General features: G+C 41.2%; 1 protein-coding gene across 3 annotated transcripts; it reads right to left on the bottom strand.

The window, feature by feature from the left end:
* Positions 1 to 4,678: 4,678 nt before the first annotated feature.
* MTMR6 (myotubularin related protein 6) lies at positions 4,679 to 25,199 on the bottom strand. Of its 3 annotated transcripts, none has more exons than XM_070800267.1 (15): positions 25,046 to 25,199; positions 21,345 to 21,461; positions 19,764 to 19,926; positions 18,189 to 18,346; positions 17,884 to 18,012; positions 16,309 to 16,443; positions 15,541 to 15,654; positions 14,089 to 14,221; positions 13,226 to 13,335; positions 12,623 to 12,748; positions 10,079 to 10,128; positions 9,450 to 9,650; positions 8,933 to 9,064; positions 8,705 to 8,831; positions 4,679 to 6,872 (listed from the first exon to the last, which is right to left on the bottom strand). In XM_070800267.1, exons 1-15 carry the CDS (start codon positions 25,067 to 25,069, stop codon positions 6,612 to 6,614), a joined length of 1,980 nt encoding a protein of 659 aa, XP_070656368.1. In that variant the 5' UTR covers positions 25,070 to 25,199; the 3' UTR covers positions 4,679 to 6,611. The 3 variants fall into 3 exon arrangements, with proteins under 3 accessions (XP_070656368.1, XP_070656369.1, XP_070656370.1); XM_070800269.1 differs by lacking the exon at positions 4,679 to 6,872 and adding an exon at positions 7,307 to 7,493; XM_070800268.1 differs by lacking the exon at positions 15,541 to 15,654.
* Between the last annotated feature and the right edge of the window lie 399 nt (positions 25,200 to 25,598).

Below are 25,598 nucleotides of genomic sequence, written 5' to 3'. Positions count from 1 at the left end.
CATTAGCTGGTATTAATATTCAAATTTTAAAATCCTAACTCACTGCCAAGCTCTGTAAGATACTAAAATATTTAGATTAAATACTCTGCTAGAATTATGAAGAAGGGAAGAGAAAGCATATTAAGAAACAGTCATCCTAGCAAATGGGGAAAATGACAGCCTAGTTGAAAATTAGAAGTATCGTTCTTGGTATGCATCAATATTTTAACATGATTCTGTTTAATTCCTTTTAATGCCATCTGAAACTAGAAAGAAATGACCCTAAAAAGGCTGGGGCTATATCTCTATATCCACCCACCCAATCAATAAAGCTCTCCTGTCCAACTGCTGGGAGCCTGGCCATGTGCCCTGAGCTGCGGATAAAAAGAGGAAGACGCCCAGTCATTTGAGAGGCTCGCGGTCCAGGACCAAGGGCCCTAGGAGCTGCTCTTCCTGTTCTGTTCCGTCCCCACAGGCTGTGTGTGCTTGGGTTTTAAAAGCAATGATCTTTAATATACTTCCATCCTTCTAATGGGGAAGTTATATACACAAGAATTTTGTTTCCTTCCTAGTCATAAGTGCAATCTGCCTCCGTGGTCTCTACTTATGCATCTCCCTTCAATCGTAAAACCACTGAAGTTTGATTTCTGCCTGTACTTTAAGGAGGCTTCCGTTAGTTACGTTAAGTGGTTTTTTTTTTTTTCAGGGAATGGGACACAAGGGGGATGGAAGGGCCGCGCAGAACAAGACCGAGGTGTACGTGAGCAGCTGGTGACGAGCACTGTGCCTGACTCACCTCCCACAGACCTCACGCGAACAGGAGTGGAAGGAAGGCAGGCCAGACTCCCTCAAGTTCTCTCTCCATCTACCCACTGCTCAGAAGCCCTCCCTCTCTCCAGCTCCCACGAGCCTAAGACCCTGCACAAACCCCCTGCCTCATCTGCTATGGCTCTGCCCCAGCCCTCCTTTCCCCTCAGATGCCAAGACTGCGCGTCAGTTTCTGCCCGATGTCTGATAATTTCTAAAGACAGCATCATTGCACAAACTGAAGGCTCCAGGATTTACACCTATCTGCAGGAACTGTCTTGTGTACAAGCTTGCAGTTGGGTAATTATTTAACAACAGAGGGCAGGAAAACGATCAATTTAATCTGTGAACCTTTGGGAAAGTAAACAGAGGAACAGATCTTGGGCCAAGACCCCACTGGTTATGGTTTTGCTGCCCCAGACAGCAGGCACGTGTGACTATCAAGCATGTATGATGTGGCAAGCCCAGTGCAATTATATCTTCACCACACCTAAGATGTATATATATATATATATATACACACACACATATATATATATATATATATATATATACACATACACAAATACCCACATTTTGAACTGTTTGGGTAAAAATAAAATACAAAATTTGGGTAAAAATTAAATAATAAATCACTGTTTTGTGATCATACAATGAAATAACTGATTCAGGCAAATATCAATGGGTAAACTGTTAGAGAACAGGATATCCATACCCTGCAAAGCATCTGCTAAATCCAGAGGGGGAAAATGCACCTTTATGTTGGAGAGATCAATCAAGTGACCAAATTCAGCATCAGCACGGCTGACAGTCTGATGCTATACCCTCCAGAGGGATTCAATATGCAGTGCACAGCATCCTTCCTAAATTGCTTAATCTGAATCTCACCTTGTGCCTACTTTACAGGAGGTACAGCCAACAGAGGAGCAAGCTGAACTACACCCAGGGGAAGAGTTGGACAAGTGCAGAGGGCAGAGTGGTACTTCACACCTGCTCTGGTTCAAAGCATCAATGCCAAGGGGCAAAGGTCAGGTAATGTCTGAGGCTGAGACAAAAGGGCTCCAGCGAAATGCACCACCTGAACCGTTACTGGACATGAGTACAAGCATCCTAAGTAAAAGGCCATCTAGGGATGACGAGGAAGTGGTCTTCAGATGGAGCCAGAATCGCTCCCTTCTTCGGTGTGTCAGTGGTTTCACCATTCCGGAAGGACCAGGTCATCTACAGTAACAAACAGCCCAAACTCTCAGTGGCTCAGAACAAAGGGCTCTCACTCTCACCCATGCAGCCACACACATGGAAGTTTCAGATGTTCCCCAATCTACTGCTCTTTGTACAAGAGCGATTCAGTTTTTCTTTCAGTAATGAGAGACACTGCTTGAGGATCAGGGTAGGTGATTTAGGGCAGTGCTCCTCAGAGTGGGATTCTCCTACCATTTCGCATCAGAATCTCCAAAACATTTTAAAATACAAATGCTTTATTGATATATAAATGTTTTTAACTCCACAGTCCCAACCCACACTTGCTGAATCAGGAGCTCAAAGCCAAGACTTTAAGAGTCAACAAACTAGATTCTGAAAGTGGCTTTTAGTTACACACTCCACTATAAAATTCCAATTTTATGGAAGTTGTAGTGCAGAAGGATATTCTACTTGCTCAGTGATGAGTAGCATTAACACTATAAAAATGGCAGAAATTCATGGTTTGTTTTTTTGTAAGACGTTCAGTGAAAAGTATATACCTTTTTTGAGATAACCAGTCATTCTAAATTACAGGCTTTTTTCTAGTATAGGTTCTTAAAGCTTATAGTTATCTTTTGGCTTTGTTTTTAATTTTTATTGGAGTACAGTTGATTTACAATGTTGTGTTAGTTTCTGCTGTACAGCAAAGTGATTCAGTTACACATATACATATATCCACTCATTTTTAGATTTTTTTCCCCATACATGCACATGTGTGCTAAATTGCTTCAGTCATGTCCAACTCTTTGTGGCCCTGTGGACTCTAGTCCGCAAGACTCCTCTGTCCATGGGTTCTCCAGACAAGAATACTGGAGTGGGTTACCTTGCCATCCTCAAAGGGATCTTCCTGACCCAGGGATCAAACATTATCTCTCATGTCTCCTACCTTGGCAGGCGCGTTCTTTACCACTAGCGCCACCTGGGAAGCCCCTTCCCTATAGGTAAAGGGACATGTTTTTAAAAATAGATTCTACATTTTACTTAGAATGTACATATTGAAGATATGCTGATGCCAACTGGATTACTACACAGAAGAGCCAACAATATAGCTCAAACCTGGGGAATGAAAATGGACCAATGTCATTAACAGTCTGCAACTGCTCTGCAGAGCGCTGCAGGTGACAGCAGGCATTTTGTCTGACTTGGGATGCCAGCTGGAAAACACCCAGTATTCCAAAGCACAAGGGGGAGAAAAGCAAACACCACTGGCCACTACAGGAAGGCCAGTGTCCTGATCACTGACGCCATGTACTGGGCAGGGTGTGAAGCGGCAGGAAGCCTCAAGTGTTGCTGGTGGGAATGCAGATTCCCACATGCAGAATGCAGAAATCCTTGCCGGTGGGAATGCAGATGCAGTACAGCCTCTCTGGAAGACTGACCTGCGGGTTCTTACAACACTGGGCGCACTCCTCCCTTATAAGCCAGCGGCCACGCTCCTCAATTCTCACCTGCACAGAAGCCTGAATACAGATGCAGATGTTCACAGCAGCTTTATTCCTAACTGCCGAAATTTGGAAAGCAACCCAAATGTTCTACAGTAGGTGAACGGATAAATAACCTGTGGCCCATCGAGATGATGGAATATTACTCAGTGCTAAAAAGAAATGAGCTACCAAGCCATGGGGAAAAAAAATACAAAACCTTATATGCACATGACTAAGTGAGCAACTCTGTAACCAACCTGGAAGGTTACGCACTGTATGACTCCTGCTGTATGACATTCTGGAAACGGCGACACTATGGAGACAGTAAAAAGATGGGTGGTTGCTGAGTGTTGGGGGAGGCGGGGATGAATGGGCGGAGCACAGAGGATTTTTAGGGCAGTGAGACTGCTCTGCGTGACACTATAAAGGTCAATACACACATTTGTCCAAATCCATAAGATATGACACTGAGATGAACCCTAAGGTAAACTGTAGACTTGGGGTCATTATGATGTGTGTCTCATCAGTTCTAACAGATGTGCCATCTGGCGGGGATGCTGACGATGCAGGAAGCTGTGCACATGTGGGGCACAGGGAATACAGAAGAACTCTGGACTTCCCCTCCAGTTCTGCTGTGAACCTAAAACTGCCCAAAAAAGTAATGGTCTTTAAAAAAAAAATTTGAGGTTAACTATCCCCTGCCCTGTTACCCCGCCAAACAAACTGGAAAAATAAAAAAGGCCTTCCACCCATCTTTATTTAGTGAAGATTCCCCAAGCTACTTCTAGCCTAACCAACCTGCTCAAAACACCATCATATAAAGTCACACTCTTCTGTCAGGCACTTTCTTCTTCCTGATTACATGCAGACTGGCCTCTAGGGAAGACCCTGCCCCTCGAAGGGACACACCCACTGGACACCACCTTCCATCGACGTTGAGAAGGGCGCAGTAAAATACTGATGTGACATCAGAAGTGACAGGATCGAAAGGAAAATGCAGTGATATTATCAACTGTATCTGCTGAACCTTCAGCCCTCTATGCTTATTTTAAGTATTTTGGAAATGATTTCTATATATGTTATTATTCATCAACATTCACTTTTGAAAAGTGAAATGCTCAAACCTTGCACTGTGATGAATGTGTTATATGCAGGTCACTTTGCCTAAGTGAGGGAAAAAACCCACCACAACTTGATCCCATTTGTTTAAAAAAAAAAATTCAATGTAAAACATGAGCATTTAATTACTTTTAAATAACATATGTAATAATGTACATGCTATACACTCCCAAACACACTGAACACAAATCCAATCTTATAAAACATATACACAATCTACTTTTCACCAACACACACCCTGTAGGTCACTTAGGATGTTAATGGATTTCTCAGTCCACACATGAGCACATGAACACACATGTATATGCCTCAAGTGGAAGATGAAAACAATAAACCAAAGAGCTGAAGATAGAAAGCGTGCTGTGGAAGATCCTAAAACCACAGTCAGCAACTGGAACCAGGTAACAAGGCACAACAGCTTCCCTTCTGTGGTCACAGAGATTAAGTTTCTCATCCCAGGGCTCAAATATGGAAACAGCCTTGGCTAAACCACAAACTATACGTTACAGTGTGTTTCTATTACTGTTTAAAAACAAGTATTTTTCTTATTACATAATGCATTACAGAAAAGCACTGAAAAGATAGGATTAGATAAGCTCATACAATAAAGCCTGTTTTACCATTTGAAAAAGATATTTATGTTTAAAATCAATAGAGCAGATGTAGGTATAATAAAAAAACAGCAGAAGGGATCCTATGCAGATTTCCTAGTACCCCTGAATCACAGCTTGTGTCACCCACGTCAAATTTTCCATTTTAAAGCCAGCTGGGTGATACTGTCAATTGAAAGTAATTTTCTTTTATTTTTTCTTTTTCTTGTACTTTAATGATATGTACTAGTACAGAGAATAAACAGTTACCGTAACATGGCAAAATGACACTCTTCCTAGCATTGAGTTTTTTTGTTAAACATTACCTTTGTGTTAATTTTCCTTTTTTCTCTTCTATGAAAACAAAGAAGAAAAACATGTGTCATAGAGAAAAACTCATACAACCAAGCAAAATTTGAACTATCTGTACTCCCTCTTTTAAACCCAAAGATTCTTGAGTAAATTGAAAACTTATTCTAGGAAGAACAATTCGTTGAGAGATAAAACAGTTTGCAAATATACATATATGTCCTATTCATTGTTTCTAATAACAATTTAGAGCTTCAGCTTTGTAAACTCACACAGTTATCCAAGGAATAAGGCCAACCACAAAATAAGAATCAATAGGATGCAGTAATCCGTTCAGAAAAGACGGTCAAATGTAAGCACAAGAAACCAACAATCGAAGCTGTTAATAATAGGTCATGAAATGTAGTGCTAAACAAATAGTAACCAGAATTAAACTGCCAGTTTGGTTGTTTTGACTCCGGAAGTGGGACCAGTCACACCTGAGGTTGGCAGTGTCCCTCAACCTTGTCTCCGTAGGGCCTGCAGCTCTTGCGGGTATGAGAGCAACCCTTCACAAACACAACCAGGCTGATCAAGCAAAACAGAACCAACCACTGCTCTCGGCTATAAAACCTAAGAGTGATGTAATGATTAATGAGTAAACTGAGGTTTTAAGGCTTTCTTAGAAATATTTTTCATGGCACTTCAACAATAAACACCACTAATAGGCAACATTTGCAAACATTCATAGTTACATAATTGAAAGTACATGCCATGTCAATTATTAAGTGAGGGACGGCTTTGTCAGTTGAGTCTTCTAGCAATCAAATTATACTTATGGAAAGCTATTCATGTTTGGCTGCAATAACATGTAAATCATATAGACAGGTCACTTTACTAGTATACAGTACAAACTGTGTCTGGAGTACATTGGCCAATGTATCACCTGCTTCTTACAGAAATGAAAATCATTCATTCTTTGCTAGAAATGCAATTACTGACTTCTCTCACAAGAGTAGTTGTCACCCTGACTTCAACGATTAACCTATTAAACTCTAAGATCATTATTAGGCAAATTCCTCATGTCACGCACACAGACCACCCTCACAATAATCGCACCGCAGGCAGCCAAAAAGCCCTCTCCAAAAAGCCCTCTTCAAGCCTAGCAGGTCATCCTGGCCACGCCATACTCCAGGCTGACCACCGCAGGCTCGGCTTTGGAAAACTCATCTGCGTACTCGCTGTAGCGGTTAGCTGCAGGGCTGCTGCCCTCTATAGTTCGAAGAACATTGTTCACAGGCAGCAGAGCCTGCTCCTTGAGACTCAGGGTGGCTTTGAGGGCAGGTGATTCAGGACGGACTGAATTTAACAATTCCTTGCTGAGAATTCCATCTGTTTGCTTAGTTTTACGTTGCTTAATTTGCTAGAACAAAGTCAAATTTGAAAGAAATTATCAGCTGCACACCCCACATGTTCAATACATACTAGATAAAAGCTAGAAAAAGATCCTGCTTTTGCAAATGCTCTGTTTATGTACAATGCAAAATTAAATCTCAAAAAACTAAAATCTAGGGAGGGGAGACAGGACTGAGAATCCGAACTGTTCACAGTTTTTGCAATGCAAAGTATATTTGAGAGAAGAGGGTCACTAGACCTTCATATTTGAAAAGCACATACACTTCCTAGAAAGGATAAAAAGTAAGCATTTTATAATGTAAGAAATATGTATGAGACGGTCACCCTGAAATCCCAGCTGTACAATGTGACACACACACACTTGTTTAGCTGAAGACCTGCTGGCCTGATGAGCTTTGTTTGTGGTGAGCCTGCGCTGGTCTGTTACGCGAGCACAACAGGTGCTAGCACACGACAGTTTTTTATTTAACAGATTTTAAAAGAATTCGTTGGCAGAGTTCACACTCCCCGGATCCTCGGACTCATCTCCAGATAACCTTCCTGTGCCACCTAAAACTGGGGCCTCTCCGACAGGTCACTCGCGCGGTCATGGCCTCCTTACCTGAGAGCCGACCAGCAACAGCCCTGCCTGAAAGGCAGACGGGACAGTCTCACTGAGATATAGCAACTGGTTAGGCTTTTTTAAAACATGTACTTACTGATCCTTTTTGGCTACATATAATGGTAAAGAAATGTTTTAGGGTGGGGAAGGATTTCTTAAAAAAGATATTAAAAAAGGCATAAAACAGACTGATGAATTTGACTATATTAAAATTTACAGTATCTATATAAAACACACCATCAAGAAAATGGAAAAAACAAAGACTGGACAAAGCCATTAGTGATATATTTAACTAAATAAGAATTAGTATCTAGTATATAAAGAATTCTTAGAAACTGGTAAGAAAAAGGCAAATACGCCAACAGAACAATGAGTACAGGTTTGAACAGGCCATTCGCATGCAGAAAGGGAAAAACCAAATGGCCAACAAAAACATGAAAAGTCATCCAACTTCACCTGTTGTGATAGAAATCCAAAACTGCAAATAACCGAAATGTCTAGTGTAGCTGAAATGACAGACTGTGCCACAGTCATACAAGAGAATATCAGGTAGTCATTACTGAGAAAACAGATGAACTAGAGCTACATGTACCAACATGGACAAATTTAAGAACAATGCAGAGCCAGGTGAAGCATGAGTGTGACAGCCTTTGTATAGTTTAAAATATGCGGTTCCTGAAGTGGAGTGAAGGGACTGGGCATTCGTGTAGTCTGCTGCCCTTTATAGAAAACTGTTTTCTTCTGTGTTTTGTCAATACATAATAAAAATAATATATTAAGCCAAACAAAAGTTTGTGCATATATAGAGAAAGTATAAAGACATGGGCAGGAGGGACCAACACCAGGCTCAGTGCAGTGAGAGCGGGGCGGGGGAGGACACAGCAGGGGCTCGCAGGCTCTGCAAACACATCAGTAATGCTCCCTTTCTTCACAGAGAAACAGGAAAGACCTGAATCAAATACGACAAATGCTAAAATCTCACAAAGCTAGGTGGTGAATACCCTAATATTCATTATATCTCTTTTTTCTACATACTTCAAATATTTCAATATATTTTAAAATTCAGAAAATGCGATTTGAACTAACCTTCTTTTCAAGGCAGAGAAGATCTGATTTTGAAGCAACCATAGGTACTGGCGAGATTTCTATATATATTGATTTACACTGAAGGCACAAATAAGGAAATAAACTAACTTAATATCCCAAATATATCACATAAGATGCTTCAGAATACTTACAGATTCTAAGTCCTTGATATCTTTCTCTAACTGCTTATTCTGCTCATTCATGTTCATAATTATATTAAATACAGACTGCCTAGGATGCAATGTTCGATCAAACTGGTGGTACATGTTTCTCCAAAACCTTTATGACAAAAACAGACAAAAAAATAGAAAAAAATTTTTCAACAAATTGTGTCTGAGAAAAATTGAGTATAATTAAGTATTTCAATAATGCCACCTTACTTAAAATTGAAAGACACTGTATTTGGCTCCAGAACCGCCGATTTCTGAGACTGGGAACTGTAGAGAGGATTGAGGTACTTCTTCTGGTCGTCCAGAAGAAACGGCCACAGGGAGTATGTCTTCTCCTTCAACCTGATGTGATGAGAAAAACATGAAGACCTTTCCCAGAGACGCTGATACTCTCCTGTAAAGCAGGTAATCATTTCCCACATAGACTTAGTTTCCCCTTTTTCTTTTTGTCACAGTTTAACAAATTCACAAATTCACCTCTGAATTTTTCACACTTAGGTTATACATACTTGTCTGCACACACATCACACTTCAAAACAAATTTTTAACTATTAGCCGAGAACATGAGGGGTGCTCAGAGCTTACTCAGCTGCAGAAATACAGACAGCAAAATATTCATGTTAAGACCCAGTTCTATATCATATTGTCAAGACAGTTTAAGTTCAACTACAAGTTAGACTTCAGCTAAATAGGAAAAAAAAAAGCCCATTTCAATCAACTGTCTTACTTGAGTTCTTCTCTTTCCTTCTGACAATTCCCAATAAAGTTTCCAAACTGGCATGAATGGATATGTTCATGGATCTGAAGAAGAAACGCTTCATTGAACTCGAAGGCTTGTGGAAACTGTTCGGTCAAATGCCACACACACTCCAAGAACTGAGTAAACACCGGCGAGACTTCCTTTGGGTCACCATCCAAATGGCCACACCTAACCCCCGAGAAAGTACAAGCTTTTGAAAATGCCACTGGAAGAGGTCAATTGTTTGGGTACTGTTAAATTTAAATACATATCCCCCCATCCAGGAAAAAAAGTCCTAAAACATTGTTATATTGACATTAAAGAAAAACCCCAAATCTGTCATGTTTCTATTGAAAGAATTTATGAGTTTTTCAACCAGTTTTAAAGGATCTATTACATTCTAACCACTACAATCCAGACAAAAAGGAAGGTAATTAAACTGCCATAAGAATTAAAGTATGAGACTTGAAAAAAAAATGACAGAAAAAAAATTAAATCAGTTTTCATACAAAAACCCACACCACTCTCATTTCCCATCATGAAGAACCAGAACATTCTGGTCATCTAAACTAGTTCTATTAATTTTACAAAATAACTGAACGTACATTGTGACTTACCTCTCTGAAAACTTATGTCCAAAGGAGATCCAATCTTTTTCTATTAAAACCTTAATGAGAAAAAGTAAAATCCATTTTACAACCCCCTTCAATTCCTTTTTTGTTTAGAATGGATTTAATCCTGTTATCTTAAAAACGCATTATTTTTTAAACTTATGGTGGCAAATAAAACTGTTTAAATTATAGGCAAAACCCAGCAAGAACTTGAGTTACAGGTTGGCCTAACAGAAAATGAAAATCATTTATAAAAGGAAGTATAGTGGTCTTGTGACTTAAGTTTATTTTTTTTTCAGTTGCATTTAAATACTGTATTTTAAGTGGAAAGCATATTATAAAACACTATTGCATTTTGTATGAGTGATGATGATATACATACAGAAAAAGGTTAGGAAAATGCAAATCAGGAGGTTACCAGTGGTTACTGGGTGGTAGACAGGGGTGGATGGTTTAAATCTTTTGGCTTACTGTACATCATTTCCATAATATTGATACTTTAAAAAAAGAAAAAATAATGGTAAAGAAACCAAAGAAAACTTTATATTCAAATTCAAATGTTGATATCTAACCTCTTGAATGAACTCTGTATGTTTTCTCTATTACAACTCTACTAAAATAATAGGCTTCCAATTATTTTCGGTCTAATCTCAACAATATTATCTTTGTAGTTTTTAACACACTTTCTAATTTCATTATATAATCACCAAGTACATCCTTTTCGATGTCGAAGTTGTCACTTTCAGCTCCTTTGACTTCGTCCTGAATCTCTCCAAGAGGCTACAGCACTCGAGGGGAAGGTGCAGACTCTGACGTCACAGTGCCCAGGCTCAGATCCCAGCTTCCCTACACTCACACCCGCAACTCCCAGCACCTGTTCTTCCTCCTGCAGCCCTGGACTTTACCGTGGGCTCCTTGCTGCCCTTTGACACACCCACCTCTGAAACTTAACTCAGTACCCTTCTCACTAAACTCACTCCCCTGTTGTCCAAGTGAAGAGCAGAATGGCACAATCCATCCTGCAACTGAGCCCTGAGCCTGCACACCATCCTAGAGGAGGACTCTTCTCCTGGCACCACCTCAAGTCCCAGAACAGCTCTTACTCTGCTGTCTGGACCTCCCCGGACGTGGACCTGGCACCGCCCCGCCTCCTTCCATCTGTCTACGTGGCACTGCCTTAGCTCTGCCCTCTTTTCTCCCTAAGCCGTCCTAACAGCTTCCAGCAAGTCTAGCCTCCATCCCCACCCCTCTGCATTCAAGACATCAAACCATTTTTTAAAAAACAGTTCTGAACACGTTACTCTTCCTGCATTTAACAGCTCTCACCACCCAGGGAGGGTGAAGTCCAGATGCCACACTTTTCTTCCTCAGGCCTGCAACCCACTCCGCTCTCCTGCACCCGGCCCACCCCTCGCACAGCCTGCAGGCCCCTGCAGGAGCCACGCTTTAGTTCTCACTGGTCCTTGGTCTGGGAGGTTCTCACACAGTTGCTGGTCACTGCTTGAGTTCATCTGGACATCAAGACAATGAAAGCGAAACACGGCCAAGGAAACATCTTGTCTCACACACTGGAGGCAGGTGGAACTGCACTTTATCAGCAGCACTTCCAGTTGGCCGGTCCCCGATTCAATATGTTGGCGCCACAAATACAATGATTCTGAAAGGGGTCTGAGGGTGTCCAACCTTCCCCTGCTAAGCTGGCACTGTGTGGAGTGTTTCTAAACCAAGGAAAACTGTTCACCAGCTCCTCATTTATATACCTGCCCTGAGTTAAGATGCAAAGTTTGAAACACGAGTTAATCTGATCATATGTTAAAAAGGCAAACAAAACTCAGGAGCCAGGACTTTAGGGCCACAAAACAAAATCTGTCCAACTAGAAACTATCTCTTCAGATTTAAAACAAGCTTCCAAATGTGTACCTGGGCTTCCCTAGTGGCTTAGAAGGTAAAGAATCTGCCTGCAATGCAGGAGACATGAGTTCGATCCCTGGGTCGGGAAGATCCCCTGGAGAATGGAATGGCAACTCACTCCAGTATTCTTGCCTGGAGAATCCCGTGGACAGAGAAGCCTGGTGGGCTACAGTTCATGAGGTTGCAAACAGTCAGACAAGACTGAGCAACTAACACTTAACACTTAATGTATACCTACCACTGAGAAATGAAGGTGTGTTAAATACAGAGTTTCCTCTGGAATATAATTTATAAGGACTCTTATCTGTCTTGTCTTACTACGTTAGTTACATTGTTAGATTAAAAACCAGGGAGAAATGCTGAATAGTTCTATTGCAATACTTTGCAGGGGAAAAAAAAGTTTAAAACTTTTTGTCAAAGAGATGGCACAAGTGGAAATTCGTCTAACCCAGGGTTTCTCAGCCTCAGCACCGCAGACATTGGGCCAGGTACCCCTCTGTTGAAGGGTTGTCCTGTGCGTTACAGGACATTACCAGCTGGCCCTCCACCAGCTGGAGCCCAGGTATACCCTGCTCTTTAGACGTAAAGATCAAAATGACTCCTGCTTGTCTCCGCTGGCCTGGCCAAGCAAGCCCTTACCATGAACCCTCTGATCGTCCTGTAGTAGGGATCCAGCAGGAGAGAGCCCAGGGAGCAGACCTGTGAGGTCCTGTCCCAGCCGTCAGAGCAGTGCACCAGCACGCTCGCACTCTCAGCCGCGATTGCCTGAAAAGACAGACCACACACTTCCATTCTACCAGGACACATTTTAGGTAAGTCAGTAAGTTCTACTTACTCAAAAACCAGATTAGCAGGTATGCATTATGAAGAAGAGCTAGGGCTGCAGTGACAATGCTGTCAGAGCATATTCTCCAAAATACAAGACAAAACACAAAAAAAACACAGACAGAATGTCATTTCAAAGTGCTGGGGATTCCTCAGTGTGTATGCCCAGCAGAAAAAATAAAAAAAAAAAAAAAAAAAGAGAAAAAAAAAAAACAAAGTGCTGGGGAATTTCTTTTGAAGCTCCTACATTAACTGCTACATGATATTTTTAAAGCTCCAATTAAAGTAAATCTCACTACAGAGATAGAATGTAGTAACAGCGATCTGACTGTGATGGATATGAGCACCCCACAGAATGAACCCATTCCTTCCCAACCACGGAAAGCCCATGATCGAATGTGAGTGATGAAGCGTTACTTTGGCTAAGAAGATTGCAGCATCCATCACAGCTTTGATGTGACGAAGCCATCCTGAGCTTTCCAGACCAGAGTAGAAATCGTTGACGGAAAGCCCTTTGGTACCGTTGACTGCAAGGGGAGAGACAGTCCAGTTAGGAAGGAGCCTGAGTCCCCACTTCTATTCAAGAGCCCCCCCAGGGAGCCAGCTGAAGAAGACAAAACAAACAGGCTAGACTCTTTACACATGGAGACATGCTATTAAAAGCTCATTAATGGATTTTTGGGTACATTTTTCTGTCATTCCTTGTGCTTTGAAAAGAAAAAAAGTGTTCCAATGTCCCTTTTAAAAAAAATCTGCAACACAAGTGTTTAATTAAAAATAGTCTGATATTTTAGTTTTTAAAATTCCATATCAGGACTGGAAAGATAGCTTAATATTTAAACAGAATACTGTTATATATTAAATCCTCATGGTACTGACTGATGAAAATATCTAAACAATAGCAATTTTTTGTAAAACCATTAGAATTATACTGCCCAATAAATATAGTACTGCCCACTACTGAAATATCACTATTAAACACCTGAAATGTGAGTATTCCAAACTAAGATGTGTTGCAAGTATAAAAGACACCCTAGCCAATTTCTAGGTCTTAAAGAGTTTGAAAAAACCAAAACATACTATTACTAATTTTTTATACTGATTACATGTTAGCATAATGTTTTAATATATTGTTATTAAAATTTATTTCAATTGTTCTTTTTACACGTCTGAATGTAACTACCAGAAAACTTTTAAGCATGTAACTTTAAATTTTATACTGTGACAAGCATTATGTTTCTGTTGAATAAAGCTGCCTAGAAGGCATGCAATAATCGTACCTTCCAATAATTTCTGAAGGCTGGACCGCATGACATGGATATTTTCAATTCCAACAAACTGAAATCTAATATTAGAATAGTTGTCTTCGTTTTCATAACCTTTTCCAGCTGCTCTGTTGGCCATTGCATTTAGCTAAAATTTAAAATTTTAGAATTTAGAGACAAATTGCCTTTCTCTTTTAACTTAATTTACCAAATATCATGAAAACACTAAATAAACCACCTTTTAGCCAGCAGAGTTTAAAGGAAGTCATCAAACTGAATGTGCTACCATTTTTTAATAATCGAAAAGTATCATCTATATTATTCAAAATACAGAGGATCCTATAAAGTAACAACACGCTTGCTACATAAGGATCAGATAAGAAATTCCCTACGCATAATTCATGAAACTGATTCACATGTGTATTTAGTCAGTCTTCCATATGTTTGTAGTATTTCAAAATTTATAAAAGAATTATATCCCATCTAAACCCTACACGATTCAGTGTTGAGCAGAGCTGTTACAGAATGAACTTTCAGACTCACTTCAAAACAAGCCTGGAGCACCTGATCACTCAGAAAGCCACAGGGACCCTGAAGCACAGCTGAAACATAGGTCAGGTCACTTGGGATCAGATTACACAGTACACCCCACAGTATGCAATGAGACAGCCTGATACAGCTCCAAGAACTGGGCCCCAAACAACCTGATTTCTAGGGAGAAAAGACCGCCTATGGGCCATGGTCTTAGGTTATTAGATCAAATGCTCTCAGAAGTTAATATCTGGCATGTTTAATTCTTTCAGACTGGGATTTCCTGTGGTATGTTATGACATTTGTCAACAGTCTTAAGGAGCTGGATGAAACAGAACTGGAAGAGAAAGCTGCTTTTCTTGCAGTGGACAGGGGCTCAGGTTGGTGAGAAGTACAGTTACACTGTCTACTGACTCACTGGTCACTTGGGATCTATGATAACTAAGGCAAGACTTAGATATTTAAAAAATGCTTCCACATTATTGCTACTCGGCTTTAACTAGGAAAACACAACAATCAAATAAAGATATACATTTTTTGTGTAGTCATCAATTATATAAGAGATATTAGGGCCTGAGAAACAAATCACCCTCAGACCTCATGTTCAGAAAGTCTTAAATTACAGTCATCCTTTATATCTAATATTACCTAAAAATAGTGCTATGCAATTAACCCACTCAAATTATACTGGGAAGTAAATCAAAATTTTTCTTACAAGGGATAACACTAACACTCTTGACTTCTAAGAAAGTCTCTTTTTGTTAAACAAGGATTATCAAACTATCAATCTCTAACTTTTAATAATTTACACAAATTACTCTTTTCTTCTTTTTCTCCATTATCTTTTGTAAAACTGCATAATGATGAGAATTACTTCTAAAACAGCTACGATTCCTTTCAACAAAGCTGCCTAAAATTGTGTTTTGTATCGCTCACTCGCTTTTTCTCATCGCTTTCTCTTATTTTCTCATCATTCCAGATTTTTGAAGAAATCCTCACTATAATTCTGCCAATGTCCTTTTGTGTAGCCCACCAGCTCTGCACACGATGCTACAATAAAAATTAAAAGTAATGTTAGCTATTACTGTTGAGGATTTGAATTATTTTAGTTTCAGGATCCTACATGAATTGGTTGTTTTACTGCATCGACAAAAGGAAAAAGGGATTCGGACATTTGTCCCAAAGATAAAAATTTATCCTGACATGATAGATACCGAACAGAACAATTGTTTATTGTTCACTAGTTCAACATTCAACGTTCAACTAGTTCACTAGTTCAGTTCTCCAGTTCAATGTTTCTTAAGTTAGCTCACTATTTTCCTTATTTTCTTGAATATTCCATATTAAGGAATGTCATTTTAACAAAGTGTTTTGCCAATTAAAAATTCAATGAAAAAAAAAGTAGTGAGAATTTCTAATTTTCACAATATACTTCACAATAACGTAATGCTGATATACCACCTAGAGCTCCCAATATAAAATTCAGCTTTCCTAAACTTGTACATGTATCAGAAGACATAAAAAATCACAACCTGGGTTACCAGGAACTGGGTCTCCTAAGTTGGTATCCTGTAAAAGATTGATTTCCTTAGCATCAGTTCATTTAAAACTAGGATTCAGCATGTTCAACATGGACACAGCGCCCGGCTCCCACTAACTGAATCAGCAGAGACAGTGAACTGCCAGGCTGTACTGGACACATACTCTGGGTCTGGTGTCCATGACGTACATGTAGCGGTTGGCTGGGTTGGCCTTGCTGATGGCCTGAAGTAAATGTTCATCTTCGAGGCACCGGGCACTGAACCCAGACAGTGGCTGACTACAGCGACAAATGGCAGCCTAGTTACAGAAAGAGAGAAAGCAGGTTATCCAGAGAAGTCTAAAACACATCCTAAAAACATGCTTAAAAGAAAGAACCCACAGTTAAAATCAAATGTGCAATCTGTTTAAAAGCTGACAGGACGATTAGATTTCCTGGTGACTCAGATGGTAAAGAATCTGCCTGCAATGCAGGGACCTAGGTTCGATCCGTGGGTTGGGAAGATCCCTTTGAGACAGAAACAGCAACCTACTTCAGTGTTCTTGCCTGGAGAAGTCCACAGACAGAGGAGCCTGGGTTGCAAAGAGTCAGACATGACTGAGCGATTATTACTTTCACTTTCAACTTGGAAATCCTATTTGTATTAAATACTTTCCAATATTTTGACATTTACCTAAGTTTTCTCAATATTCTCTTCTACTAAGAAACCTGAATACCTCCTTACTCAAGAGTTTGATGGAAAAAAAAACAAAAACAAACTCTCTGGTCCTAAGAAGTAACAACTGTTTGATTCCCTACCGGGTAACCTAACCAGATACTTGCATTCTGTGCTCTGGGTTACAAGATTCTTTTAAGTTCAAGTAACTGATTTAGTCAATAAATGTAGAACAGAATTTTTAAAAATAGCAACATTTGAACTTTTACTTTCCAAAGTCATTCTGATATCTAATTAGAAATCACTGATGTTTATATATAAAGAGACTTACAAGAAAAATAAGTTTCAATTCAAATTTGGTTAAAATACAGTCAATCTAGGAGGGCAAAAATATCTATAATAAGCCATGTGTGTTGGATTATTTACTGTTGTTTAAAGTCTTAAAAAAGATTTCTAAGATTTAGACCCATATACTTTTTCTCCAATCTCATTCTTATTAACTCCAACTTGACCCTACCCAAACATTACAATTATAGTATCATGAAGGGAAAAAGTACACGTAAATTCACATTCACACAGTTTAAACTCACACACAAAATAAAATCATGGAAATATAACAAAATAGTAGAAGAAAACAAGGATTGCCTGAGGATACAGACCTATTTTCTGTATTTGTTAACCTGGGCATTGAATATATATTTTCAGCCCTGTTTTCCCATTTAAAAAATGTACACAAACATGGGTGTGTCAAACAAAGGCTATAATGAGAGTGATAAAACCCGTATGACTTTTCTGTGAAAAGCTGATGAGGAACTTCTGTTTAAAGTTTTACTTTTTACCTCTTGCTCCCTTCTAAAACCCGACTAAACTTCTAAGGGGAGAGGAGGAAGACGACAAGTATGAAAGTTTCCGTATTGCAGGATAATTTTGTTTCAAAATTTCAGAAATGTAATCAAGGAAAGGTCAGCACTTCTCTATCAGCAACACTGATGGTGACCTCTCAGCGTAGAGATGGGTATTCTTTTGGACACCTAGACCTGCAGAGGACTCGTACCCCACTAATAAGGTCAGAACAGCTCCTTACCTCCTTACTCTGGTGGTAGTAGGAGAGAACAGGAAACCTCCCCTTGCTCCGGAACTTGGAACTACCAACAATTATTGGTTTGCTTGCTATCCGGGGCACATATAGTTCTCTGGGGTAAGTTTCACAAATCTGCAAAAATCAAACAAAACACAACGATTCTACTCACAGTTCTAGAACCAGGTTAAAAATCACCTTTAAAAACCTCTAAAACTCACTAAACGCAAGAACAATAAAAGTTACTGCTGTGACGGTCTCCGACTCCAGTACCTTGTATTCTGAGTACCTCTGGAGAGGGAGATGGGTACCTTGTACTCTCGATTGGCGTCGGACAGCTGCCAGTTGGAATTGGGTACTCCCATCCTCTTATACTCCTCGGCGAGGTCAATGAGTTCCCACCCCCGCAGTCTTTCGGCATCGTTTTGTTTGGGATTATAAGAGAATGCATAGAGATCTTCATATTTTGCTACAGTATACAAAACACATGAATGTTAAGAGGCAACTTCTAGGACTTAGGACACTACAAATGAGAGTAATTTTTCAGTTTTATCTCTCTATTTAAAAAATCTTCAAAGAGACGGCTAACATCTGAACATACAACTTAACACCTCAGTTCTTTGAAATGGATGATTATACCTAAAGGCACACATATTGATCTGAGATTCAGTTTATAAAATCAGCAAGAGCTAGTAAACAATATACACACATTAAATACTACACTGCAATATTTCCTTTTTCTAAAAGTAAAATTTTAAAGATACAAGGAGACATCCCCCAAATGAGATGTGAACTGGAAGCCCAGTGTGCACTTAGTGGAAAGCTAGAGGTGGCATACAGAACGGGAGGCTGCACACACCCCACCAGGGGACAGTGTGGACCCAAACCAGCAAAGGCTGTGTAGAGCTCTAGAGATCACCTACTCCTGAACAAGGCCAAGCCCCAAAGTCACAGGGCCATTCCTGCTGCAAGACAGGCTGCCCTGGGGACACTGGGATCAATGGCATAGGCTTCCAGGGCTGGGAGAGTGGAGTGAGCATGGACCTGCTCCCAGACCACTGCCACCCAGGTGTTCCACACAAAGGAACATTCAGGAATCGGTGTGCTTCACCTCTAGGAGACAGCATGATTCCAGCATGTCCTGGAAGGAAGCCTGCAGACCCCAGGGGCATAAGCAGTGATGTGATTCCTCCTTAGGGTATGTCACAGCCTCATTGCCACCTCTGCTAAAGCAGAGGTCATGTCCTCAGGCTCTACTCCCATGGATTAAATGTACTAACCCCACTGCTATCAGAGGAGGCTGACTGCCCTTAACTTAATTAGGAATCAATTTCCAAGTCATTTCTCTCGGTTGTGAGATACCCACTTTAAAAAAAAAAAATCTGTGCTTCAGGTGATCAACAGACTTTTAAAACATCCACATAAATCTATGGTTTTTCAGGGGTTTTAAATGTTTTGCTCTTTCCTTATTATCACCCCTTCTTTGGGCTCCCCTGGTGGCCCAGTGGTAAAGAATCTGCCTGCCAATGTAGGAGACCCAGGTTCGATCCCTAGGTAGGGAATATCCTCTGGATGAGGGCATGGCAACTCACTCCATTATTCTTGCCTGGAGAATCCCGTGGACAGAGGAACCTGGCGAACTACAGTCCATGAAGTCACAAAGAGTCAGGCCCGAATGAGCGACTGAACAACAACAATACCTTCTTTGGAAACCAGTCTTATAATTTAGAAGTTTCTAACTACTTATAGGACAAATTTTTTGGAATAGAGTGCACATGACCTTAAGAGTAACTTAAAGTGCAAAATAACAATAATGAAATACTGAAAAAGCAGGTTAGAGAATCCACGTCAATTGAGAAGTAAGCTTTGGTCCTGAAGAACAGCACCTTGCTTTGACAGCTGCAACAGAGAGTTGTAAATATCGTGGCAGTCTCTCTCTCTGGGAACGATGAAGTGCACGGTCCGGAAGTTCTTGCACTGGATCACCAGGGGGCACCCAGAAGTCGTTAGAGCGAGCTTCTCCACTGAGGCAATATGGTGGTGCAGTATCTACAGCACAAGAAAACATTCGCTCATCATCAAACTAAAGCTTTTAAACGACCAAATGCCCACGCCAGAAACATGTCTGATACCTCCCCACCCCTGCACCCGTTCCACACACAATCACAGCTTGAGAACAGGACCTTAGAAACATATTTGCACCCTGCCCCCTTCTCTCCATCTCCACTGTCGTGGCCCTAGGTGCAATGTCCCCACTGTTCCACCTGAGCTACTGCAAAGAGCCTCCGCAGGCTCTCTCCATAGCCACTCCTGACCTTCTCTAAGCCATCATCTACAAGGCAGAGGAGTGACCATTGAAAAGCAATTAAACAGTTGACACATGACATAGCAATGACGCTCCTGGGCACATACCCAGACAAAACTACAATTCGAAAAGATACACGCACTTTGTGTTCACAACAGCACTGTTCACCATAGCCTCGACATGGAAACAGCCTAAATGCCCACTGACAGGTGAGTGGATAAAGACATGCATATATGACAGGGAATATTCCTTAGCCGTAGAAAAGAACAAAATAATGCCATTTGCAGCAACACAGACAGACCTAAAGACTATCATACTAAGCCAAAAACAGAAAGGCAAATACCATATGCTATTTACATGTGGAATCTAAAATACGATAAAAATCAACATATCTACAAAACAAAAAAAGGCTCACAGACATAGAAAACAAACTTGTGTTTGCCAAGGGGGCAGAGAGGTAGGGGTGGAAAGGAGTGGGAGTTTGGAATTAGCAGATGCAAACTATTACATATAGGATGGATAAACAAGGTCCCACTGTACAGCACGGGAAACTATATTCAGTATCCTGTAACAAATCACAATGGAAAAGAATATACGTATGTATGTAAACATAAAGCTGAGTCACTGTGCTGGATGACAGAAAAAAACAAAACACTGTAAATCAACAATATTCAATGTAGTAATAAATTAAAAAATAAAAGGCAATTATAAAAAAAACTAGACTTGTTGCCGTCTAGTCATGCTATTCCCCATTCCCCTAGCCTTGCTTCAAGTCCCCCCGCATCCCTAAGTTCTGCTGACAACAGCCGACTTTCGGGTCCTCAGGACGCATCAAGCTCCTTCACACAGTGCTGCGCTGCCCCGACCTACTGGGATGAGGCAGCTCTAACTCTTCACCTGGGAACTTTGAGTGCGGTTTCTGGCCTTCGCTTAGAATTCACCACTGAGAAAGAATGCCACTCACTCCAGTGACACCACTGCTTTATTTAAAAAGGAGGGCAAAAAAAAAAAAAAAGGAGGGCAGATATAATCACATGACTGTGAAATTTCCTCAGTTAAGACAGCCAGCCAACAGGAGCATTTTTTGCACATGTTCAGAGAAAACATGGTGCGAGTCCATCACTATAAGTACAGTGACGAGCGCAGCACAGGCCCTCCTCACCCAGGTTTCTTTCTGATGAGCATCTATGAACAGCAGATGCGTGGCTGTGAGATACAGTGTTCCTGTTAACGACTTGTTGCTGGTACTGAACCGGTCAAGTAACTTCACTTGCTCAACCTGAAAAAGAGAAAGTGTTATTTCTCATTACAAAGTCATATAAATTCTTTTTCTTTTTATCTCAGTACTTAAATGTACAGTTTCAAACTGCTTCCTCCTTCTGTTCAAAAAGATGAGATTACTTAAGGTTGAAAGTTAAATTTTACATGTATTGGGTAATATATAAGCCACCAACAACATTGGTATTACTTACAGCAACAAATACAGCCTGTAGAGAAAAACTCTGTAAGAAATTTAACATAAATACGAAAGGGAATCAGGGAGGAGGGGTGTGGTATCAATAAGCATAATCATTTTTCAATATCCAAGAGTCAATGTATTTTGTACGTTGGCAAGTCAAGAAGTAAATAACGTTATCCAGGGTTAGGAAAGTAAACTACCACTGCTCAGGACCATTTCTTCCTTAAATAAAAATCTAACTTTATTATACCACACACTTCTCATCAAAACATAAACATGTTTAAAACAATGGAATCCACTACTGTTGACTCCTCCTCAACTGTGTGAGGCTCGGCTGAAAAAGGACACTCTGGTCAGTCAACAGTGATAACTGGATATAAAAGCTCATCTGTCTTATTTCCTGCAGCAATTAAAGCAAAGTGCTCTAAAGAAAAGAGAACTAACGCCTATACATGGAAATAAAGGTTATTATAAAGTATCAATGCTACTTAAGCAAATTATCTGTCTTTAGTAATAACCTTTGCACATGCATTTACAAAAAAAATGGGGGCACGTAGCAAGCTAAGAAGAAAGCATCACTTTTGAAATAACTCAGTTTGAGCCTCATGGGATCAGATTTTCAAGGGATATTCCATTCTTTAGCCAGCTCTAGGAAGTGGTCTTTCATACACAGAGCGCCAAGAAAAATCTTCTCATTCCACTTTGTAACGTTCCACTCACAACGAGCAGCACAACACCATTTGGCATAAACATATGATGTCAGCCGAAGCACTGGGGCCTGGCGGCGGGAAAGAGGATGCATAAAAAAGGACCGTCTCCGCACAGCTCCCTTTGTTTCCTGGCAAGACTCTCATTAGGGGAAAGTTAGAGCTCAAAGTAAGAGACAGCTGCTGAGCTGCTCACAAATACAGCCTGGAAATGCACTTTCAGAAATGCAAATTCAGACTTGACATCTTTATTGACACTATACAGTTAGTAAGCCAAATGTGACCAAAACAGGATAATATATCTGATCCTAAATTTTAGAACTATAAAGCCATCTAATTAGTAGTCAGGTAAAATACTTTATCTGATACATCTCTGGTTAGTAAGCAATAATTTTTAAAATGACTAAAACAGCACAAAAGACAATACTATTTCTTTATTTACTTATGTCAAGAAGAAGTTTGGGGAAGAAAAAGCTCTTAGAATTATTAAGATTTCTGAATTAATATTAACACATTTGAACAAACAGACTGAAAGCAGAGAGGCAATGGAAAAGCCACTGTGTAGTTTGTGGGTGAGACAGCTTTGAGGTAAATCCTGGCTCTACCTCTCACAGGCTAACTGGGAAGGTCGCTTAAACTCTTGAAGCTGACTTCCTCCTCATCCCTAAATGGAGATAACGTCCCCAAAGGCAGGGGTAAAAGATCAGTGATGATTTTGTATGAATTAATATATTTGGGAATTGTAAATATTGTGAAATCACGTTGTAGAGTTGGCTATTCTGACATACCCTTGCTCAATAACAGGTAATTATCACTTCTCAAATACAGCCAGTCTGAACAACACAGAACAAATCACTAGCTATACAGTTACTACTGACAGTCAATTCTTGATCGCGACTAAACTACACAGGTCAAAACAGCTAAATAAACTGAAAGCAATTTATTTTTAGTTTTCCAATACTTACAGTTACTTTTGCAGCAAATTAACTGTCCAGGTGAAGGCTATGTGTAATAGAAACAAAAGGTTGGAAACAAAAAATAGAAACAAAAACCTTTTAGGAATAAGCTATAATTTAGGAGGCTATCCAGTCCACCAAGCAACTCTCAGAAGGTCTGTCCAGCTCACTGCCCTGGGCCCGACACGTAACAGTACCTAGGAAGTATCTGTTTAACTGCAGTTCATTCACAGGCACTTAAGAGAGTAGGAGTGGTCTAAAGCTAGAAAAATAACCCAAAGAAATAAAGGAGCACACTTGAAAAGTAATGTTTATAAGAAATTAGTCACAAGTCTTTTAGTTTTTTAAAAAAATTCATAGAAAGACCTTACTAAACCACCAGTATGGGTCCACTGTGAAAAGGGAAGACAAAATTAAAAAATTCAAGTCCATCAACTGGTAGTTACGAAAGTCATGGGCAAGAAGCTTAAGAGCATGAGGGCTGCTACAACCATAGAAATAGAAACAAAGATACATAGTCATCATAAATTTCAAGTGAAAAGATTTAAAATAAGCCAAGGGATCCTAAACACTTTCTAACATTCTGTCCCCTCTAACCAATCCTGAGGAGTAGGGTTTGCTCTGATTGCTTCAATTCAGTTCACTCTTTACTATGTTTTCATTGTGTGCTCCACACTTTGGCCAGCAGGATGAAAGATGCAATGAAGAGGTGCAACTGGGCACAGAAGGAAGTCATGGTGCACACAGCTACTACCTAACACACACCTGGAACCTGGAAACCAGGACAAGACCCTGGTCTGAGGGTATGCTAGTCCTCTTCTCAACCTCTGCACCCTCTACGACTTTGCCTCTTTACTTAGGCACCCTTGTATCTTCAAACTTTAAGTGGCAGTAACTTGAATTCCAGAATTACTTTACCTTTCCTCTCTTAAACATACAAAGAGAAATTTTTTCCCAATGGGATTACTTTTCAGCATCTTTAATTTTATTAGATAGAGCATGTGCCATGTTTTTCTTTCTTCTTTAAAAAAAAAAAAAAAAAGCTTTAATATAAATCCGCCTTAGGAAGGTTTGAGAAACATTTTAATGATATCCATCTCAGATTCTCCCTGGGATAGATGAAGAAGACGGATGTCTGCTCTTTTCCCTACAGGAGCTGTAACTTGAGGATGGGCCACAAGTGACTGATGGCTTCAAACCCGGAGGGAGAGTCAAGGCTCACAGGAGGTCCTTGTCCTGATTTTGTTAAAGGCTCCGGGTGGGCCATTCAATGCTTCTGATCTCGATTTGTTTTCCCCTCCCCCGCCCTAAATTGAAGATGAACTTCACTGCCGACGGTCAAGCAAGCCGCCGATATTCTGATGTCACTCCCTTCCGTTTTCACAGCTGTCCCAGGATCACCCTAGTGAGTGCCCTTCACACACAACACTGAAGCGAGGGGTTTCGTGAGCTCAGCTGCAGAGCGTTTCCCTCAGGCACGTTAAGACGTGGTGTCACACTCCCCTTCTCCGGACCTCGTCTGTGCACCTGACTGGACTCTAGAGACCCTTGAGGGTGAAGCGGCGCCGGAAACCGCCACCCCCGGGAAAGTGAGGTGGGGCAGGTGATCGAGGGGAGGCCGCTGGCCCCTCGGGACTGACCGCAGGCCCCCGGCGCCCAATGCCTGACGGAAAACCCGCCCAGGCCGCCCGGCCCACTGGGCCCTCCGCCGCTCAGCCGCGCCCAACCGCCGTGCACCCACCTTGGTCGTACGGATGTGTTCCATCCCGACGAGGCGCCCACCTGCCGCCGCCGCCGCCGCCGCACGGTGAAGCGGAGGACCCCCGAACCGGCGCGCACCACCGCCGGCCCGCCGCACCCGCCGCGCATGCGCCGCCCACCCGCCGTCTCCTGGAAACACTTCCGCAAACCCCGGAGCGCCGAAAGGGCGCGGCGCGGCGCGCAGAGCGGCTGTGGACTGGCCCGGGGCCCTCGGCGGGACGCACGGCGCCCCCTACCGGTGTAGGCTCTCCGATCCCCGGGAAAGCGTGGTCCTCTCCATGGCTACTGGCCCGCACTTCTACCCCGTGGACCACGTCGTGGGGACCGGCCGTACAGAGCATTCGGTGGGTGAGGGAGAGACGGGGAGTCCCTGGAGCCCCTTTACCCTATCAGGGGACAGCACCAAATCTCGATACTTCCGCTTTTGTCTGAGCTGCAGTTCTTTCACGAAAATCTCAGTTCAGTCCAGTCGCTCAGTCGTGTCCGACTCTTTGCGACCCCGTGGACTGCAGCTCTCCAGGCTTCCCTGTCCA

The sequence above is a fragment of the Bos indicus genome, chromosome 12 (assembly GCF_029378745.1).
Source record: "Bos indicus isolate NIAB-ARS_2022 breed Sahiwal x Tharparkar chromosome 12, NIAB-ARS_B.indTharparkar_mat_pri_1.0, whole genome shotgun sequence".
Lineage (NCBI taxonomy): Eukaryota > Metazoa > Chordata > Mammalia > Artiodactyla > Bovidae > Bos > Bos indicus.
The sequence above is the reverse complement of the archived record's forward strand: the minus strand, read 5'-3'. Positions and strand labels throughout refer to the sequence as shown.